Raw genomic sequence first — 19,683 nt, 5'->3', positions numbered from 1 at the left:
GGTATGTATCTCCTCTAAATCAGTTACTCACAGTTCCCGTCTTTCCAGAAGCTTCCAATGTGCTCAGCATCCCTGTCACTGCTAGGCCTCTCATTTTTTAGTTAATGCTTTTCCCTGTGTCTTCAGCCTTCCAGTTGGTAGCTCTCTAGTGCCTGCCTCAGTGGAGTCCTAGACTGACGTAAGACTTTCCTTCCTGTCTTAGCTAAGAAGCTGACTGTATCAAATAGCAGCTGTTTGTTACTGTGTGTGCTCCTCCCAGACACGGAGTGGGAAGGCTTTCTCCTTGCTCTCTGGGACTGCCTCACTGCTTCTCAGCTCCGGGGAACGTCCTGCTTCTGTTAAGGCAGCCACCCGCCTCTAGCATTTTTTGACTTTGTGATCTCTCTCCCCGTCACTGAAGACTTAGCTACTGTAAACATGGCCTCCCTTTCCGCCCTGCTCTACTCAAGAGTTCTGACCCATTCCATTCTTTTTTTTTGTTTGTTTGTTTTTTTTGTTTTTTCGAGACAGGGTTTCTCTTGTGTAGCTTTGCGCCTTTCCTGGAACTTGCTTTGGAGACCAGGCTGGCCTCGAACTCACAGAGATCCGCCAGGCTCTGCCTCCCTAGTGCTGGGATTAAAGGCGTGCGCCACCACCGCCCGGCTCTGACCCATTCCAAAGCCATAGCGTCACAGCACCTTGGCCTTCTGTTTATGTTCTCTGTTTTTCCAATGAATTCCACCTCCACTAGACTTCAGTTATGGAAAACCGCATCCTTACTGACTTCTTAAAACTCACTTGGAGCCAGGCGTTCATGAAATACTAAATCCGCACACCCTGCTTCCCAACAGTGATCTCGCTATGGTCTTCTCAGTTGCTTCCTTCATACCCATTCTTTGATTGTCCCTGGGTTCCAGCCCCTCGTTCCCCTTCCTTTCCCTGTCTGTTTTGATTTCCTCTCTGCATGAACTTTTAACACCAAATGCCTTCTCGCTCCTGTCTCTGAGTTCTATGTTCTAGTTTACTTCCATCACATTCTGGCCCAGGTCCAGTCCGGAACCTTCTCCCTCGCTTGCCTGTGTCTGAATGTGTACTGCTGACTTCTAATGTGGAGAATCTGCTTTGAAGATAGACACATGGCATTACTGTTCTCTGACCACCAATGGGCTGCCACCTTGCCCAGAGCCTCTTGTGTTTTGTTCACACTGAGTCTCCTACATTGTTAAGAAAACAGCCATTGTCGGTGTTTGCTTTCTCCAGTTATTCAACCTGGTGGATTGTACTTGTCTCATCCTGTACTTCCTGTCCCTCTGTTATGACAGAATAGATGTCATTGCTCGAATTTAAAATTCATTGCCCTGCCGTTGTTGGGGATACCATCTATGCTGACATGTTGACCATGCTTTCCTCCAGCTTATATTTACAGATTTTGTTTCTTTCTTTCCCAGCTCGTCTACAAGAGTAACATCAAGAAGCATCTTCTAACCTTTGAACATCTACAAAAGCAAGAACAATAACAAGAACCAACCATTGTGGTGCAGGTCTGTAATCCTAGTCCTAGGGAGGTTCAGGCAGGAAACTCACGAGTTCAAGGCTAGCCTGTTATATAGCGATTATGAGACCATCTTGGGCTACGAGAGACTCCTTCTTAAAATAACATAGTCAGAAGAAATAAAAGAAAGATCCTTGGTTTTCTAGTTCCTTCTCACTTTGCACCCACTCCTTGACCTATTGTGATTTGTACACCTTTAACATACACCAAAGAAACTGTATTTTCCCTGAGCACTGATGGCTTATGGGTTGATAGATACAGCAGGGACATTACAGTTCTGAGTATTTGTCAGTGTTAGTCTCTCTTATATTTTATTTAAATGTTGTTGGAAAAGACTTCAAACATGGCCAACGTATATTGATAACCGGACTAGAGTCTTGTCAATCACTCAGCTTCAATAATTACCTACCCATGTCCAATCTCATTTATCTGGATTCACAAGCTCTCCCTTGGCCAAATGGCTTATTTTGAACCACCGGCATCAGTAAGTGTTCTGCATTTGATCTTAACCAAAAGGTTGAGACACAAATGATATATTTTATATAAATATTCTGATATGCATCCCTAAAATATAAAGTCATGTAAATTATTTAATATCACTATCATATCTAAAAGTTAATGAATGCCATTAAGTAGTAATCATATGTTTTTGACAGCTTTCTAACCTTTTAAACAAGCTGTCAGTTTTAACTACGATCTGTGTAAGAGCCCTATTTTGAGATTTTTTGAAAAGTCTCAAATTTGGTTTTGTTCTGTTTTGTTTTGGTATACAATTTCCACTTACATTTGGTTTTTGTTTGTTTGCTTTTTTTGAGCTTTGTTGTAGAAATGAAATTCATTGTCCTATCAATTTCCCAAAACAGCCCAGCAGGACTAGCTACATACCTGTGGTGTTATTTAACTCACTATGTCTGTCTCCTTTTCCATCAAATCTCACAGAGCTGAAGATTGATAAGATTCAGGATTGACTTTGTGTGCAAGCTCTCTATAAAAGTGGCATACCTACTATCCTAATCACAGATTCTTTCCAATTTTCTCAATATTATCAGCCATAATCATTGCTGCAATCATTGGGAGTTGTAAAATGATAAAATTCAAAATTTTCATATTTCTGTATAGTCTGGAACATATCAATTAAGAAAAACTGTCATCAACCATTTGGTAACTCTGAAGCACAAATCTTGTTGGAAAGGTAGGATACATGTTTTATTCGTTTTCCTACTCACCAAATTTCAAAACAATGAGCTTACTTGTCTATTCTTTTCCAAAAGTGACCAATAAAGATTTTATGTTGGTTTATTTCCTCCAATGCACTACACATTCTTAAAATGTTTTGGCCAGAAGATCTTACTCAGCATGGCCTCTAATCTTTTGACAAAAACACTGTAGTTGGGAACACAAAATTATTTTGCATCCTGCTTCAGAGTAAGAATCAGAAAAGTCCTGCCGGGTGCCTGGTTTCTAAAGGACCTTGCGCATAGGGATCACTCTTTGAGATGAGAAAGGTCTTTGCCATAGGAGTGGTCATGGGTTCTAGATCTTTCTTGAACATAGAACTATGAATACATTTTTTTTATTCTAAAAGATAATACCCCAAATTCTTACAGGTACTTCTCAATCAGGAGTACTAGAGAACTGTCGCTTCATCCCATGCCTCTGTAGCTCCCACCAATCCTCCTGATTACATCTCAATTCTCAAAGACAGCAACACAGTGCTTTGTTTTGTTTTGTTTTGTTTTGTTTTTTGTTTTACATGCAGACCTAACAATCACAACAGTGGAAGCCAGCACCCACCAGTCACATTGGTACTACAACTGCTTGAAGGCTGCTTCTTTCTCTCTCTCTCTTTTTTTTTTGGTATTGTTTTTCCTTGAAATATACTCCTTTATGAATATAAGTTTGGGGGATTAAAGCTATTTCAAATCATTTCTCAGTATAAGGATTTTTTTTTGCCATCACTTCGAAGCACACTAAAGTGATTCATATCATTGTTTTTTAAAAAAAATTTCTCAGGAATCAAATTTTTAGTCTGTCTTTTTTTTTTATTAAGAAAATACTTTCATGACTCCAATATCAAATCTACAAAGCAGAGTATATTTAAAGAAGTGTGGTTATTGTTTTTGTTAAGTAGATAATGTGTGTAGGTCATTCTTCAAAGTTTCAAAAATATATAAAGGAATAGAAGAAAGGATGAAGTACTATTCACACACCTTTCCACCTAACTCTTCTAGTTTAGATATTCGTTCTCATCAACTCAGAACAGTGTGGAGGAGTCTTCCTACTTTTCTGCTTTTCTTCTCACAGTGGATTAATGCAGACCTCTGGAGTTTTTCAGCCTTCTGTTCTTTGGTTGGTGTTTCAATGACTGCTCTTCAGCAGACATCCTATCTTACTTGGCTAGTGTATCTTCGGCACGGATTCCTTACGAGAATGGCTTGTTAGGGTCTGCAGTATCTTTAGGTCTTTCCAAACTACTCCCCATGATTTTGTCCCATTTTTACATTTCCAGAAGCAGTGGATAAGAATGGCTGGCTGCTTCCAGATATGAAAATGTTAGATTCTTCTTACCTGATATTTGGAAATAGATTTTTGAATGTGAATTTCATTTGAGTTTCTCGTAGAAATGAGGCTGTGGATATTGCCAGACAAGGAAGGGCAACTTCTGTCATCCTAGCATTACTATCTCCCTGAAGACCCAGGAACACGCACACAAACCCCACTTCCCTTCCATTTCCTTACTCGCTTCCAGCTCCTTCTCTGGCACCGCATCTCTTGCCTACCTTCAAGACACTCTCCACTGAGTCTCCATGTTTCTTTTCAGATCCTCTCCTGTGACTATGATTGACAGCTATTCTGACTGCTGGTAGATGTGTTCTCCACCTCCTTCAGTCCTTCACAGCAGATGGCTTGCTGAAGGCCCTCCACTGCGTCTCCCAGGTACCTTAGGCTCAGTTTGTATAAAGCCCTTCCCCAACATGCTTCACTACATGCAGTGAAAGCTACCACAGGTCACTAGGTTCTTTGTGTGGGGACTTGTCTATGTGGATGTGTACATGTCTGCGTGCAAGTGTGTTTACTCTTGTGTGTGCTTGTGTGAAGGCTAGAGGTTGATGCTGGGTGTTGGAAAAACATTCTCTGCCTTACTATTTTGATAGCGGGTCCCCTGTTGAACCCAGAGCTTCCCATTTTGGGTAGATGGGCACCTCACTAGTCTCTCCTTACAGTCCTTCCCATCACATCGCCAATCACCTGTTTCTGTGGTTTTTATCCCTTTAGGGCTCTGTAGTCACCATCCTTCCTTCTGTGCTGTTTCCCATCTCTCCACTGCTCTGCATTCTCTAGGCCACTCTACCTTTCTTTCTGGTGGGCTTTGATTCTTTTTTTTTTTTTTTTTTTTTTTTTTAAAAGAACATCATTGTTTTCCCCAGACAGAGTTTCTCTGTGTAGCCATGGTGTCCTGGAACTCACTCTGTAGACCAGGCTTGCCCTGAGCTCAGAGACCTGCAGGCCTCTGCCTTCAGAGTACTGAAATCAAAGGTGTGGGACACCACGGCCTAGCTTGATTTTTTTTTTCTGTCACAGCACAAATGGCATTTAAAGCATAAGTAACATAGGGCCATATTCCAGTTTCCCCAGAGGCTCAAGAAACCAAAATAGACAAAAAAACCCAAACAATCAAATAATGAGATAAACCACACAAACATTTTCCCCATAGCTATGAATGTGTGTAAGTAAATGTTACAGATCCCAGAGATATTAATAGCAAGATTTGTGTGGGTTAACATTAGTAACATTAGTAAAAGAGGCCTTGGATTTATCATTATTTGAGTCATTTGTACTTTTTTTTCCCACAAATCGCCTGTTTTCAACTATAACTTAAATATTTATAGTAAGTGTGGACTGTGAAAAGACCCTAAGGCCTTAATTAGCTCCTAGACAGATGGTGTTCCCCAGAAGGATTTCTGAATCTCAATGCCAGGTACAGTTATTGTCTGCAGCTCCCCCAGGTGGGAAACGTCCTCTTCCCCTGTGGATTACGGACAGTTTCTATCAAGGCATCCTTACCTTTGTGGTCCACAGTTTGACAGTCCAGTCAAATGACGATGTGACAAACAGATGAGAAAAGTCGATGGGGCCCACTGCCATGTGGCAGTTAATTCCTGTCACTGGCCCTTGGTGACCTTCAAAGACCTCACCGATGCCTGCTTTGCTGCAGAGAGAAAACATGCAGCATGTCAGTGACCTTTGCAAAGCAATGGTTAATTAAATAAAACAGTGTTCATCTGTGTTAGAACAACCCCACACGACCAGGAATGAGACCATTTTCACAGCAATTTTGAGAGGAAGACATCGATGATTAAGAAATCTTAAGAATTTAGTAAGAAAATTTTTAACATTTATCTATTTCCAGTGGCCTTACAGATTTTATTATTTTTGGGAAGCTGTTATAGTGAAACAAATGCACTTGAATCTCAGGAGTTTTCTTATTTATGACGCAACAAACTCCCAAGATACTCAGGCCCTAGTTGAGTGCCCTCTAAGGAGTTTCTTGGCTATAAAATTCAATTATTCTTTGAAGGAATGGTTGTTTATTCCTCAAAGGAAATGTCTTAAATTAAGTTGACACATCTAAAAAAACGTAACAACTGATGAAAACCTTTGTTACTTCAAAATAATTTACATGGTATCAATACAATACAGAAAAACGATATTTTCATTTCATTGGAAAAGGAAGCGAGATTAGAGATTCATTTTGTAAATTCTATAAGGGAAGCTATCTTACATTTCTTGATGTAATGTTTATTATGCAGTAAATATTCTATAAATATTTGTTGAACTAGATAACAAAGGAAAAGAGAAAACCTATGCTCCTTAAAAAGAGTGTATTTGAGAAATGGGGATGCACGTTTTACAAGTCCTTCTCTCATGTGGATTGTTTAACCGAGCTGGGATTATTTTCAGCCATCTTTTATTGCACCATAGTCTACATGCAGTCACACACTTAGGGAACTCTTAGAAAATATACCCACAATGTCATATTTAAAAAATCCATATGCATGAGGCTTTAAGTACGACAAACATGTAGGGATTGTAGAATCTCAATATTATGTCACTGAAAGCGAAAATGAATTCAGTTTTTAAAACATTTTGGTCCAGAGTACCAATAAACGTCAATGTGCTGAGTAAGATTTGGACTCACGAGCAAAGCACTAAGTACCTTCCATGTTACAAGCACTCAGAGATTATGCCTAGTAAAAATGCTAACAGTGCTTCCCACAGTGATCAGCAAAACGTGCCCTGATGAACAGGAGGAGCTGAGCTTTGAAGTGGCCACTGGTGGTGAGGCTCCACTTGTTCTTAGCGACATCCTGAAAGGATTTATAGGGTGCAAAGTGAGGACCTTGTTTGATTTGTGGACTTGGATTTGCACTTTATGTAAGGTGAAAAATGGAAATCCCCCACCTGTCTCCCGTAGCCCTAAATGACCCATTTAACATTACTACAGAGCCAGCACTTGCTACGCTATGACTTTACCAAGATTTGCACTTTACAGTTCAGATGGATGGACCAATGTCAAAAGCAAAGTCAAACTTTTAGTAAAGATATTTGTGGTGTGAGTCAGAGGCACATTCTTTTGAACATTGATGCATACTCTGGTCCTGTTTGCAATAGCCACAAAATAAAAATACCCACCATTTACAAGGTGATTCACTTAAAAAGTATGGGAAAAAACCAGAATGTGCACTCTAGCTCATAAACACCCAGAGTAGACACATCGGGCTGTAGCTGGATTGGGTTAACCGAAAGGCTGACTTGTTGATTCGAGTGCACACGGAGATGGAACTGTGGCCACATGTTTAACTGTGTGTCGCATACCAATAATGGCATATTTATGGGTGACGCAGGGTGATGTTTGTGCACTTGTTAGTCCCACTGCCATCAGTTTCCTGACAACAAGAACGGGGTTTAAGTGACACCTGTCTACTTAGAGCATACAGTAATACACTGTCCAGAAGAGGAGCACAGTGTGTGTTTGAGCAAACGAATACATTGACCAGATCTTTTTATGTTTGGTATATGTGTGTAATCTGGTTTTAGTGTTATAGAGATGCTGGACATGGACCTGTGAGGCTGAATTTCCCAAGACCTCTTTAAATCCTGTGAGCAGGACAAACGCTGAAGCAGTGGACACGTCACAGCTTGTAGTGTTAGAGTGGAAAACCTCACGTAGCTGAGCTTAAACAATTTGTGATTCCTTGTTAAATCTAAATAGCCTGGGATGAGTGCAGGAGATGAGAAATCAATTGGCCATGAACTATGGAAGTGAAAAAGAAATTAAGCATCAGTGTGAATATAGACATCCCTTTAAAAGATGTGAGGCCACCTGTTAAATCCAAGTGGCTGCAATCCACTTTGTTATGGCTGATTTCTGAGGCATCTGCCAAAGTCTACCGGGAACGGTACAGTTCTGTGGATATGTGGATATTTCACACTGCTTCAACCCTTTCGACTTGGAGGCAGGATCTATTTTTTGGGGGGCGGTTCGAGAAAGGGTTTCTCTGTGTAATAGTCCTGGCTATCCTGGAACTCACTTTGTAGACCAAGCTATTCTTGAACTCACAGAGATCCTCCTGCCTCTGCCTCTTGAGTGCTGGGATTAAAAGTGAGCACCACCACCACCTGGTCTTAAGGTATTTCTTTCATTATTTAGATATTGTAATTTCTTTATTTAACCTATTAACTATTAACTATGTGCCAGGAAATCAAAGATGAGGTGGAAATAGTTTACGAGAAGTATGGCAGATGCATGACTGATTGAAACAAAATGTGATGGATGCTATTACAGATGTACGCAGAAGAATATATAAAAGAATCAGCATGGCTGGCTATGGATCCCTCCTGCTTATCCTACCTCAGTTGTCTTGATGGCTCTTAAGTAACTATTTACTTTTGTATCAGTCTTTACTCTCAACAAGGACACGGGTACCTTGCACTTTACTATATTGTTAAGATGGTATCTGATGCAGAGTGGATTCTTAGCAAATTCTCCTTGAAAGAATGAATTGACAGACAAGGTGAAATTCCATAAGCTGTAATGGAGAAAGGTGCTGGTTTTTTTTTTCTTTTTTATGTGTCTGTTCATTTTGTTTTTGTTTCTTTGTTCAAGAGAGTCAGAAAGACTTCAATGTGGAACCATGCCTGGTTGTATGTTAGATGCTAAGGGATAAGGCAATGAAGTCAGAAATGCTAGTCCAAGTAGAAACCAAAGGAACTGACTCATGAAGGCACATAGAGATAGGCAATATTTGGGGGTCGTTAATCTCTGAGGGGTACATGGTTGGAGCTTGATGGTGTGTGCAAAAAATGAGTCTGGCAAGGAATAGGAAGTGTGATAGGCTCTGTAAAGAAGTCATTTTTCCTCAAGACAGTGTGAACTGCCCAGAGGTTTATAAGTCACCAGGGCCCCAGACAGATGTGTGCTTTAAGCTAATAGTTTTGAGGTTATGCATTGTGTTTCTTTAGAAATAACTATCTTACAAAGCAAGGTGGTTATAATCTAGATGGCAAGAGTTTGGAAAATGAAGACCACATCATCAAAAAGAAAACAGAAAAATCACCTTCCGTGACGACAAGCTGTGTAGACGGTACCTTCTTCACTGCCAACCACGAAGTTGTTGACGTCTCCCGTCGGGAAAGCCATTCCCGTAACAGCGACAGGCTTGGACTTATTGTACACCAGCTCCATGCTCTCCTACCAAAACATGGTGTGGTTACATTTCCATCTGTCAACCCCTCACCATGCCAAAGATAGCATGGAAAAATCATTTGGCCAAATCGTCTGCTTGCTTTTCACACAGCACTACAAAAGACCCCCGCGGTGCTAGAAGCCAGGCTCTCCTGCCCCTGACATCCAGGCTGCTCCGTGTCTCTGGTTTCAGGCCGGCTGGATTTCATCAGCATGGGCCGCTGCTTCCCCAGCCAGGCAGAGATGACAGGTGAGAATTCTGAAACTAATGGTGTAGAAACTAAAGATAATACTGTAATGATTATACTTGTCAGCTCCAGGCTTTAATAAAACACACAATACCCTTGTATTTACAAACATTTTCAAAACCAATTGTTCGTGAGAATACACGTGTATTAATATCAGATGTACTAAACACATTTGTCACAGAGGGACTGTGGGTCCTCCATGAACTGAGACCAGGAAATTGTCACTCAGGTCATAAAAGCCAGAATTCAACAGGAAGTAGAACCCATGTGGGGTAGCTGTTGGGTGGACAGGCTCTGAGCTTATAAGGTATTTAAATAAGTGCTTAAGATAGCACATGAGTCTTTTTTATGATAAAACTATTTGTTAAGTTTAGAGAGTATGTCAAAAGACATACACATACGTTTCTGGGGGCTGAAGAGATGGCTCAGTGGTCAAGAGCACTGACTGTTCTTCCAAAGGACCGGTGCTGTGGATGATTGATTGATAAATAAAACCCTGATTGGCCAGTAGCCAGGCAGGAAGTATAGGCGGGACTAGCAGAGAGGAGAATTGAGAGAACAGGAAGGCAGAGAGGAGGAGACGCCAGCCTGCCGTCCAGGGAGCATCATGTAAAGGCAACAGGTAAAGCCACAGAACACGTGGCAACCTATAGATTAACAGAAATGGACTGAGTATAAGAGTAAGAGCTAGACAATGGTAGGCCTGAGCTAATGGCCAAGCAGTTTAAATAATATAAGTATCTGTATGTTTATTTTATTAGTGGGCTACGGGACTGCCGGGACTTGGTGGGACTTGAAGAGGAAAATTCTAGCTACAGACCTGGGTTCCATTCTCAGCGCCCATGTCAGGCAACTCACAACTGTCTGTAACTCCAGCTCAAGGGGATCTGATGCCTCTGACCTCCATGGACACCTCCACACACATGGAACACAGTCACACAGACACACGTAAAAATAAGTGTCTAAGAAAGACATTCTGCCAAATTAAGTTTAATGATAATGAAGAATAAGTACCAATAATGCCCTTGATTGTTCCTGGCTATTTACATCAAGCACCCTATTTTTTGTATCTGAAGCTTGGCACAAACTGTTCGTGGAGTTGTATGAGGGCTCAGATTTTCCTGTGCAAGCCAACCAACCTGTTTTGGCCACAGAGTCCATCAGTTGGAAATCCTTGCTGACAGGGTACAGTCACACCAACCCTGAGGCATGTAATACTGACCGTTCATGACACCCCCACATCGAGAGCACCCAGCATGCTGACTAAAGGGGAGGCTGCCCTGACAGGAACATAGAAAATGGGACATCTGATGTTCTGCCCTGTCTCTAAAGTTAGTGGTAAGAAAGGAAATGATTGTTGGTCACTCACTAGCGGTGGAGAGAAGGGGAGTCAGGGAAGGGAACTGTGAGATGGCCTACTTATCCCTGCCCTCCATGGGGACAAGTCTATGAAGTACTCCATCTCCATGCAGAGCCAGGCATCTGTGGGCACGCTAAGCATAATAAAAAACGGGCTCGGAGCTCCCACACCACTGCCTTAACCTAAACAAACACATGTTTAATCAGCAAAATGGGCAATTAAAAATTCTCAAATAGAGGGTTTGCTCTGATATCTGTTTATAATCTCCATGCTTTTAAAAGAAAACAACACATTGCTGAGAATTTTAATGCAAAACCATAAACTATCTGCACACAACTGCAGGCCCGTATAAAGATTGGCAAAACCAGGAAGCTGAATTGTGACCTGTTTATTAGCGCTCTCTCCCCGCCCCTAAAGTTATGTGAAAAACTTAACTTTAGTATTCTCTACATCTGTAGAGACTTAAATGGAGTCTTTACAGTTTCCACATGTCTTTAGATATTTTGAAACTAGTCCTCTTCAAAAATCAAGTGGGAGACATTCTAGAGCTGTCATTCCAGGGGAGGGGACAAGAATCTCAAGACTGAGAATTATGTTCTGGAAATTTTCTATGATTTTTCTCCCATACCTGCCAAAGACTGTCCCAAGGAGCTTTTCCTGGTTTTAAGTTGGAGGAGAATGTTACAGTTTTCCACACAAAGACACGTGGGAAGCATGAGCATGTCTGCATTCATGCTTGCACACATGTGCACGTCACATGTGCATGCTCTGAAAGTGGCACTCAGATGCCCGCCTCCAGCATTTTTCTCTCCTCCGGTCCTTTGTTTGGCTTCCGTTGCTGTGATCAGTAGTGGTTTGGAAACACTGGCACCTTTTCATTTTCAACCTCTCACTTATTGAGAAAGGAATGGCAGGAGGCATGCTCACAAGCATTCCAGAGAGGAAAACAGGCAGTTGTCTAGGGTACAGGAACAAGCAACAGCTTGGCTCTCTGTTTTGCTCGCATAGTTTTCCTTCAAGGCCAGTCCTCAGAAGGTTGCGCTGCTCAGCTCCAACCTTATTTGCATTGCTTCCCAATGCTGTAGGCTGAGCACAATTCACACGCCAGGCAGCTTCTATAATCACTGTGCTTGAAAATGGATTATTTCATTTTCATTTGAAACTGACCTAAGGATTAATGCATTACAAGAATGACACCATGGGCGGTAGAGGAAATAGGTTTTGGCTTCAAGGGCAGACTGCTGAAACCGGGCCTCTGAGCCTTTAGGAGACATGTTCCTAAGCAGGCAGGTCTTGGAGCCAGCAGGCTATGTGGAGGTTAAAACAGACGCACCTGTGGGGTTGAGAGCATGTCCAGGCTCCAGGAACACATTTTGCCATCGGTAGAGACAGTGATGAGGTTGTGAGCATTCTGGGTCCCGACAACATTGACACAGTACACAGGGTGCTGTAAAAACATTAACATGGAGAGTCAGGTGCTGCAGCCGGGGGAAATGATTGCATCTGAGTGTCAAGCACATTACAAGGGCTACAGAGTGACATCATTTGGCTGCATAGGACTTTCCCGTCATTTGCCATTTGCGAGCCTAATTCCGTAAAATTTCTGTAGCAAATACTAGTAGTGGAAACATGTACAAAGCTTCACCTGCGAAGTTTGGGGCAGTGCAGTAGAATGGTCGGGAATGAGAAGAAATGAGCGTTGGTGGGCAGGAGCAAGCAGGGAGGGGAGTCCGGATTCCATGAGTAAGTCTACTACGAGGAAGCACAGCTTCTAAGCTTAATGTGAATATGGAAAGAGATAGTCTTCAAAGGCATAGAACTATAGTCGTGGAAGGACTGTGTTACTAAATCCGGAATTTAATGCATTCTAGCTTTCTAGCCAGTGCCAAACATTTGATAGCGTTGTCTTTAAAAAGTGGTTAATACTCACTAGTTTAATTTGAGGAGGGGTATATTGGTGGTGGACTTACTGTAATAATACACTTAGTGAGATAGAATCAGGGTTTTTTTTGGATGTTATTTCAAAGTCTAAGATGAGAGGTTTATTTTTCAGAATACCGGTTGGAGTTGTATGGAGGCTTACATTTGGCCCCAGCCATGACAAAGGTCATTTATACATCCTGGGAACTAAGTGAGATGCACTAGCCATCTGTCAGGACTCTAGAAGCTTATCCTGTTCTGGAGAATTCTGCACAGTAGGGTAAAACCATTTGCAGCTGCTCACTAAACACTAAATGGAAGGTTAGAATAAGCAGAACCTAGCAGCAATTTGGGTTAGATTTCAGGCGTCTTAGCCACGAGTGGCCAAACCACAACGCACTTGATGTTTCTCTGTACAAACAGCTGACAGTTGAAGCTGTACTCTTGATGAGTTAGTGTCCATAATACCTAGCCACAACTACAATGAAACAATCTTCAATCCTTGGAAACTGGCATTACAGAAAGGACGCTTCGGAGACTATTATTATCATATAAACTCCTGGTCAGAAAGAGCAACAATAACTGTTGAGTGTAGCTACTTGGCTGCCTTTTCCTAGAAGTCATCCAAACTCGGCGGCGGCGGCAACACCTTTCTTCCAGGGCAGTCAGTGTTAGCATTAACTGCTGAGGTTTTCCCCTCGAGTAGCAGTGGTAAAGAAAGCCCACGGAGCTACTCTTAGTGCACTCGAGTCAAAACAATACAGCTATTTGAACATTTTAGGTTACTCTTTTATACCCCCCACTTTTAATCCCCAAATCTTGCTTTAGGCTAGTTATCACTAAGTCCTTCAAATCTTTCTTGGCTACCTAGATCCCAACATTTTCTTCATTTCAAACATTTTTTTCTGTTGAATACAGTGTCTTTTCTCAGAGTTCTCTAAGGGTAAAGTTCTGAGAACAATACAGGATATCTACCTACATTTTGACTGTATAGTGTAGAAATATGTGTAGTAATGATTTCTCATATTTAGTACACTGAAGTATGAGCCTTATTAACTCACTGTTAGAGGACATGTGTTTTTTGACCATTCTACTGTCTTCTCCCTGTGCTGATGGAGTGGCAGGAAGTTCCTGGGTCTTTTTCATGCCATGCTCCTCCTGACACCTTCCCATGTATTGGCATTAGTGGATCCACCCAGCAGTAAATACAGCAGGTATTGGAGACTGCATGCGGCACTATAGCCAGCAGTCTGTCTCAGGTCTTCGGTATTTGGGACCCGAAAGCACTGTGTCATCAAACCTAAGTCATGAGCTATGCAGCAGGCCAAAGTCAGAGAAGAGATGAAATGGAAAAACAGATGTAACAGATGCACCTAAAAATACCAGATTTAGTAAAACTGATGAATATGTGTGAAGGAATATTCAGAAAGCTGCTGTCTGGGCTTGATGGGACTGACCTCTGAAGGCACTGCACTGAACTCCATTTTCTTTATCCCTCCAGTGAAAAGCATGCGTCATTGCTGTGAACTTGAAGGCTACCTGGAGTTTTTAGCGAGAGTCAAATGGAACTTTGCTATTGACCACTGACACTCAGCACATATCACCCAAACTATAATCAGTTCAGAAGCCTGAAGGTCAAGAAGAGACATAGATCCAAAGGACCATGCAAGAACAGCCTACTTAATGGAAAGAAACAAGCGAAATCTCTACTTAATGGAAAGAAAAGGCAAAAAGGTAACAGTAGAGCCCCCTTTTTTCAATAGAAATGTCAGCTTGTTTTTATTTATTTCAGGAATAAACATGCTGTGTGGCAGAAGGATTTTGTTTTAATTATGATTTCCTGTTGCCCCAAATACATATGTGTGGTGGGTGTGAAGGGAAATTAACAAGCCCTCTGTGGAGAGACTTTTTTTTTGTTTGTTTGATCCTGGCAGCAATCAGCCAGGCAATGACGGATGTTGAAAGACAAACACAAAGCAAACTGTACACATTGAGCTATGAATTAGACAAAACACAGCAAGAGAGAGAAGAAATGTGTTTGGGTTTTATTTTCTAACAGAAACAATGGCACTCAGCTTGATAATAACAACACTTCAGATGTGATGGCCACATTGTTCGGTACTTGGAGAAGAAATGGCGAGTCTTCCACAGAACACCTGAATTTGGAATACCCCCAAAGCCTTTTGCTAAATCTTGTACAGTTGGATTTATCATTTTTGAAAAATTGGAAGCTTGTTCACAAATGTTCCAGACATCCACAGAGAGCCAAAGGATGGTTTTGTGCTACTTGAGGGGACACACACCTGCATGGGGCTGGTCTTCTCTTGGGCCCCAATTTTCTGTTATTAGTTTGGAGAAATAGGGTAGGCGAGATTTCCCCAAGATTCCCATGAACCATTTTTACCTGCATGTGTCTTTGGCCCCAATCAATCAAAATTAGGACTGACTTGGCATTTGCGATTTCCCATTGTCAAACTTAACAAGAGCGGGAGAATCCCCCTCCTTCTTGTCTTAGCTAGGCGGCTAGCCACCCATTTCCCAAGCTGGAATGGTTTTTGCCGCCAGCAGTTGAAACAGTGCAGCAACTGCATTAAGGAAATTGGAAACAATGCTGGGGCTGTATCCTTGGGCATAATTTCGGCATTTCAGAGAAGGAACATCAGCTACCCTGAATGTCAAGGTGGTGGCAATTGATGGAGACATGCTTGTCTTCTCGTCCCTCCTAACAATTGCTCTTCACACCTGTCATTCTCTTAAAGGAAATGACAGAGCAGTTGTCTTGTGAACACTATGCTGAACCTCTTCTACTAAATTATGGGTAATAGTTTTGAGATGTTGACTTTTAACCCTGGGGATTATACTGTCACTGTAGACTTCATGTTGAGACACTACACATTCCAGAATTTAAAGTCATAGTACCCTTTCAAATTGCAAATGGAAAAGTAGTGTTGGCAAATGTCCCATATACCATCACTAGGCATGGTACTTACTCTCTATGATCTATTTGAAAATACATGTTTGCTTCTCAAAGTACCCATGTGAAGATGTTCTCTAGCTAGATAATTACAGGAAACTCTCTCCACTGATGGCTGGAACATCAAAGGAGATCTTCCTACATGCTAGACCTTGACAATTATTATGATTACTAATACCTTTCTTGAAAGTCAGTGTTTTTTCTTTTTTTTCTGTTTTCTGTTTTGGTTTTTCAAGACAGGGTTTCTCTGTGTAGCTTTGTGTCTTTCCTGTAACTCACTCTGTAGCCCAGGCTGGCCTCGAACTCACAGAGATTCGCCTGGCTCTGCCTCCCGAGTGCTGGGATTAAAGGCGTGCGCCATCACTGCCCGGCTCAGTGCTTTTTCTTATGTGGCCATGGCTGGCCTAGAGCTCAACATATAGACCAGGCTTGTCCAGATCTCATAAAGATCCATTTGCCTGTGCCTCCCAAGTATAAGCCAATGCTACTTTAGCCCACTTTCTTTTTCTTTTTTTTTTGGAGACAGGTTCTTTCTCTGTAGTACAGGCTGCCCTCGAAGTTGGAATTCTCCTGCCTTAGCCTCTAGGGTGCTGGGTTAGAGGCATGCAGCATCACACTTTATCTCCTATTCACTAAGCCATATTGCAGTCAGTTAGGACTCAGTCCCTATGAAGCAGTCACTTCTAACTCAGTCATACTGCTGTCCCACGAGCAGCTTCCTCTCCTAGGGCTTGGGGAGATGACAGGGGTATGGTAGAAACTTGACTTACTGTATGTGCAGCAGCTGACAAGGGGGTCCGCTGGACAGGGGTCCTTCGATGACTGCGATTGTCCCAGAGGACAATCTGGCCTGAATAGGTGCCACCAACCACCAAATTCGGATGAAAACGGGCAAAGCAGACTGACATCACCGAGGACTGTGGGGAGGAAAGACACATGATGACTGCTCCTTCAACTGCCTCTGCATTCCGCCTGGACAGAAAATAGTTCACCAGACAAGCTCAACCCCTCCTGGAGGACATAAAGCGATGTTAATTTGACTTGTGAAATACATAGTAGGATATTTTACACACTAACTCAGGATTTTTTTAGAGGTCAGCCAAGTGGCTTACCCCCTTGAAATCTGAAATTTGAAGTCTTGGCTATGTTGTCAAATAAGCATAAAACCTATCTTAATTACATCGTTGTTTTGTGGTCTATGAAGTCTGCATTGTGGACATCTCCCATCTCCTGAATAAAATTGTGACAGAAACAATATCAACTCCCTCAACTCCCCACTGAAGCTCCAACCAAGCACTTCTTTACACTGAATGCAGCACAGAGGAAAAGTAATTCTAGCTTCAAGAATTTTAACACTTTTTTAAAAAAAAATGTTTTGGCATAATGTAGACTTCTAGGAAGTATCCTGACCTCGGAAGGACCCCACTTGCTCCTCCCAAAGTTCTCTCACCTCCCATGGGCATTCTCCATGACCTTCTCTTGCCCACTTCAGACAACTCTTAATGTTATCCTTTGCCTGTTTTAACAAGCAGTCAGAAATGGACTTCAATCCAACCTGACCATGCTCTGTCATAACGGCACAGTGTGGCTTCTAGAATTCCACAAAAGACTGTTTGGCACTGCAGCTCATGGGAAACAACTGAGTTGAGGCACTTGAAGGCAGACAAACTCCCACATCTGCTACATCCCTTTTGATTCCTGAAGCACTTCCCTTAGTACATTCATAAGCTGAAGTAGTGTTTTCAATAAACACATATCACTCCTTCAATTAAACTCAATGAAGAGTTGTGGAGAATTTACTATGTATAAGGAAGGCATTACACCAAGAGGGATGTAAGTAAAGACACAGTGAATGGCCCCAGCAGATGTGAGCTCTACTAATGGGAATGGAAGAAACCCAGGTTTAGACGAGCAGAGCCATTGCTGGTGGAGGCACAGCCTGCGTGTGAAATAGTGAGAGGTGCCCCCCTGGCATAGATAGCACCGTGGGCACTCACATGCCTTGGCAAATAACGAGGAAGGTGGAATATGCTTATCTGCTGTATCTTGAGTGCATCATCCTGGTGCAGGACACAGCTTACACACTAAAGGAGTAGCCATGATTGTAATTCCGGATCCCATTAAACCATAGGTGTGTGTGTGTGTGTGTGTGTGTGTGTGTGTGTGTGTGTGTGTGTGTGTAGCAGCTAAGTGTCCAGGGAAGATAGATTAGTTTTAGTTAGAGGAAGTTGTTAGATTATGGAAAAAGCAAGGCACTTATAAAGGCTTCCTGGAAGGGGATGTATTAGACTTGGAAGTCTTTGCGGAAAATTGAGTAGGTACAGAAGAAAAGAAACGCATTTCAGAGCGGTGAGATAGCAAGCATGAGCTGAAGAAGAGTCTGCTCCTCGCTGACGCTGACGGGGCTGGAAGGGACAACGGGAGAGGCAAACAAGCATCAACATGCTGTAACTGAGACACAAACAGTAGTGAGCAAGGGAAACTGGCTTGTTCCCGACTGGGAAGCTCAACTTTCCCTCCCTCCCTCCCTCCCTCCCTCCCTCCCTCCCTCCCTCCCTCCCTCCCTTCTTCCTCCCCTTCCTTCTTTCCTAATTTCTTTCCCTTTTCCTTCCTACCCACTTTCTTCCCTTCCTTTCTCTCTCTCTCTGTCTCTCTTTCCTTCCTTCTTTTCCCACCTCTCTTTTCAGGGGCTTTGAGACAATGTCTTTCTCACTACGCTGACCTGGTTTCCCTAAAACTCACTATGAAGATCAGACTGGCCTTGAAGTCACAGAAATCCATGTGTCTTTGCCTCATAGGAGCTGGGATTAAAGGTGTATATTACCACATCATGCACAAACCATCCATTTCTTAATAAAAACAAAAAATAAAATAAGAACAGATCTGTGATCCTCACAAGACTCCCTAGTCAGAAAGCATCTCAGGCACCCTGAGGTAGAAGAAAGAATGTGGAGTATTTTTCAATGTCATGTTTTCCTAGTTTGAATGATTTTCAGTTCCAATTCCTTGAACACAATTCGACAGAGAACATGCCCATGCCCCAATCTGGTTTTCATAAAGTCTAAGAATAACTCTCAATAATGACGCTGAATTAAAGAAAAAGAACATAACGCTGGTCCAGCTTCTTGTTTTACACATCCCGCAGAAACGATTCTTAGTTTTCAATTGATGAAATTCTTATGTTCCTTGAGCTATGTTGGAAACTCAAAAAAAAAAACAAAAAAAACAAAAAAAGCTTCAGAGGGTCTTAAAATCATCCAGGTGGTATCACCAACTGAATTTACCAAAGCCCAAATCAATATGGATAAAGGAATGGCATTCAATTGGAAAAACCCGGAATTCAACCACTTGATTGCTTCTCTGTTTTAGTTCAGTTCAGCAAATTCCCCTGCAAATCTCACACAGTGTGCTGCTGGAATGGTCTGGAGGAGAACAAACAGTAAGAGGGATTTCTGAAACTGACAGACCGAGCTAACTATGAATTAGAACCCACTCCATGGGCTGGAACTAATCCTCACTTGTTCATTCATTCATTGGTTCCATCTTCATTCATTCATTCATCAAACACTTAGCACTGAGATCTGCTAAGTCATTTCTGAACTTTCTCAGTATTGTAACACCCCGCCTGGGACCCAGAGTCCTATTTAACTTTAATTAAGAGTCAAGTGAATGGTGCAGAGGAGTGACCCCATGCTGGGGTGCGGGACAAATCACCACAACTAACTTTGTCTTTCTGAAAACAATTTTTATGACATCACTAAGAGGGATAAAAGCACATATTCTTATCTTCATCTGCTATTTAGAAAATGGAGTATAGTTGCATTAATCAATTTTACTCCTATTTTAAGCACATCTCATCAATTATAACCCATTAGCATTATGTGATGAGTAACATAAATGCTT

At 42.0% G+C, this 19,683-nt stretch overlaps 1 protein-coding gene across 1 annotated transcript in view; it reads right to left on the bottom strand.

Moving 5' to 3' along the window:
• The window catches only part of Dync1i1 (dynein cytoplasmic 1 intermediate chain 1), a 312,054-nt gene that overhangs the window by 48,218 nt on the left and 244,153 nt on the right, over window positions 1-19,683 (bottom strand). Inside the window, exons 10-13 of the mRNA XM_059257353.1 lie at window positions 16,551-16,697; window positions 12,220-12,333; window positions 9,151-9,284; window positions 5,597-5,741 (exon numbers count right to left, since the gene is read on the bottom strand). Of these exons, the coding sequence (XP_059113336.1) occupies window positions 5,597-5,741; window positions 9,151-9,284; window positions 12,220-12,333; window positions 16,551-16,697 (540 nt within the window). The remainder of the gene's footprint in view (window positions 1-5,596; window positions 5,742-9,150; window positions 9,285-12,219; window positions 12,334-16,550; window positions 16,698-19,683) is intronic.

The sequence above is a fragment of the Peromyscus eremicus genome, chromosome 3, assembly GCF_949786415.1.
Source record: "Peromyscus eremicus chromosome 3, PerEre_H2_v1, whole genome shotgun sequence".
Taxonomy (NCBI): domain Eukaryota; kingdom Metazoa; phylum Chordata; class Mammalia; order Rodentia; family Cricetidae; genus Peromyscus; species Peromyscus eremicus.
Note: the sequence above shows the minus strand (reverse complement) of the source record. Positions and strands in the feature narration are given on the sequence as shown.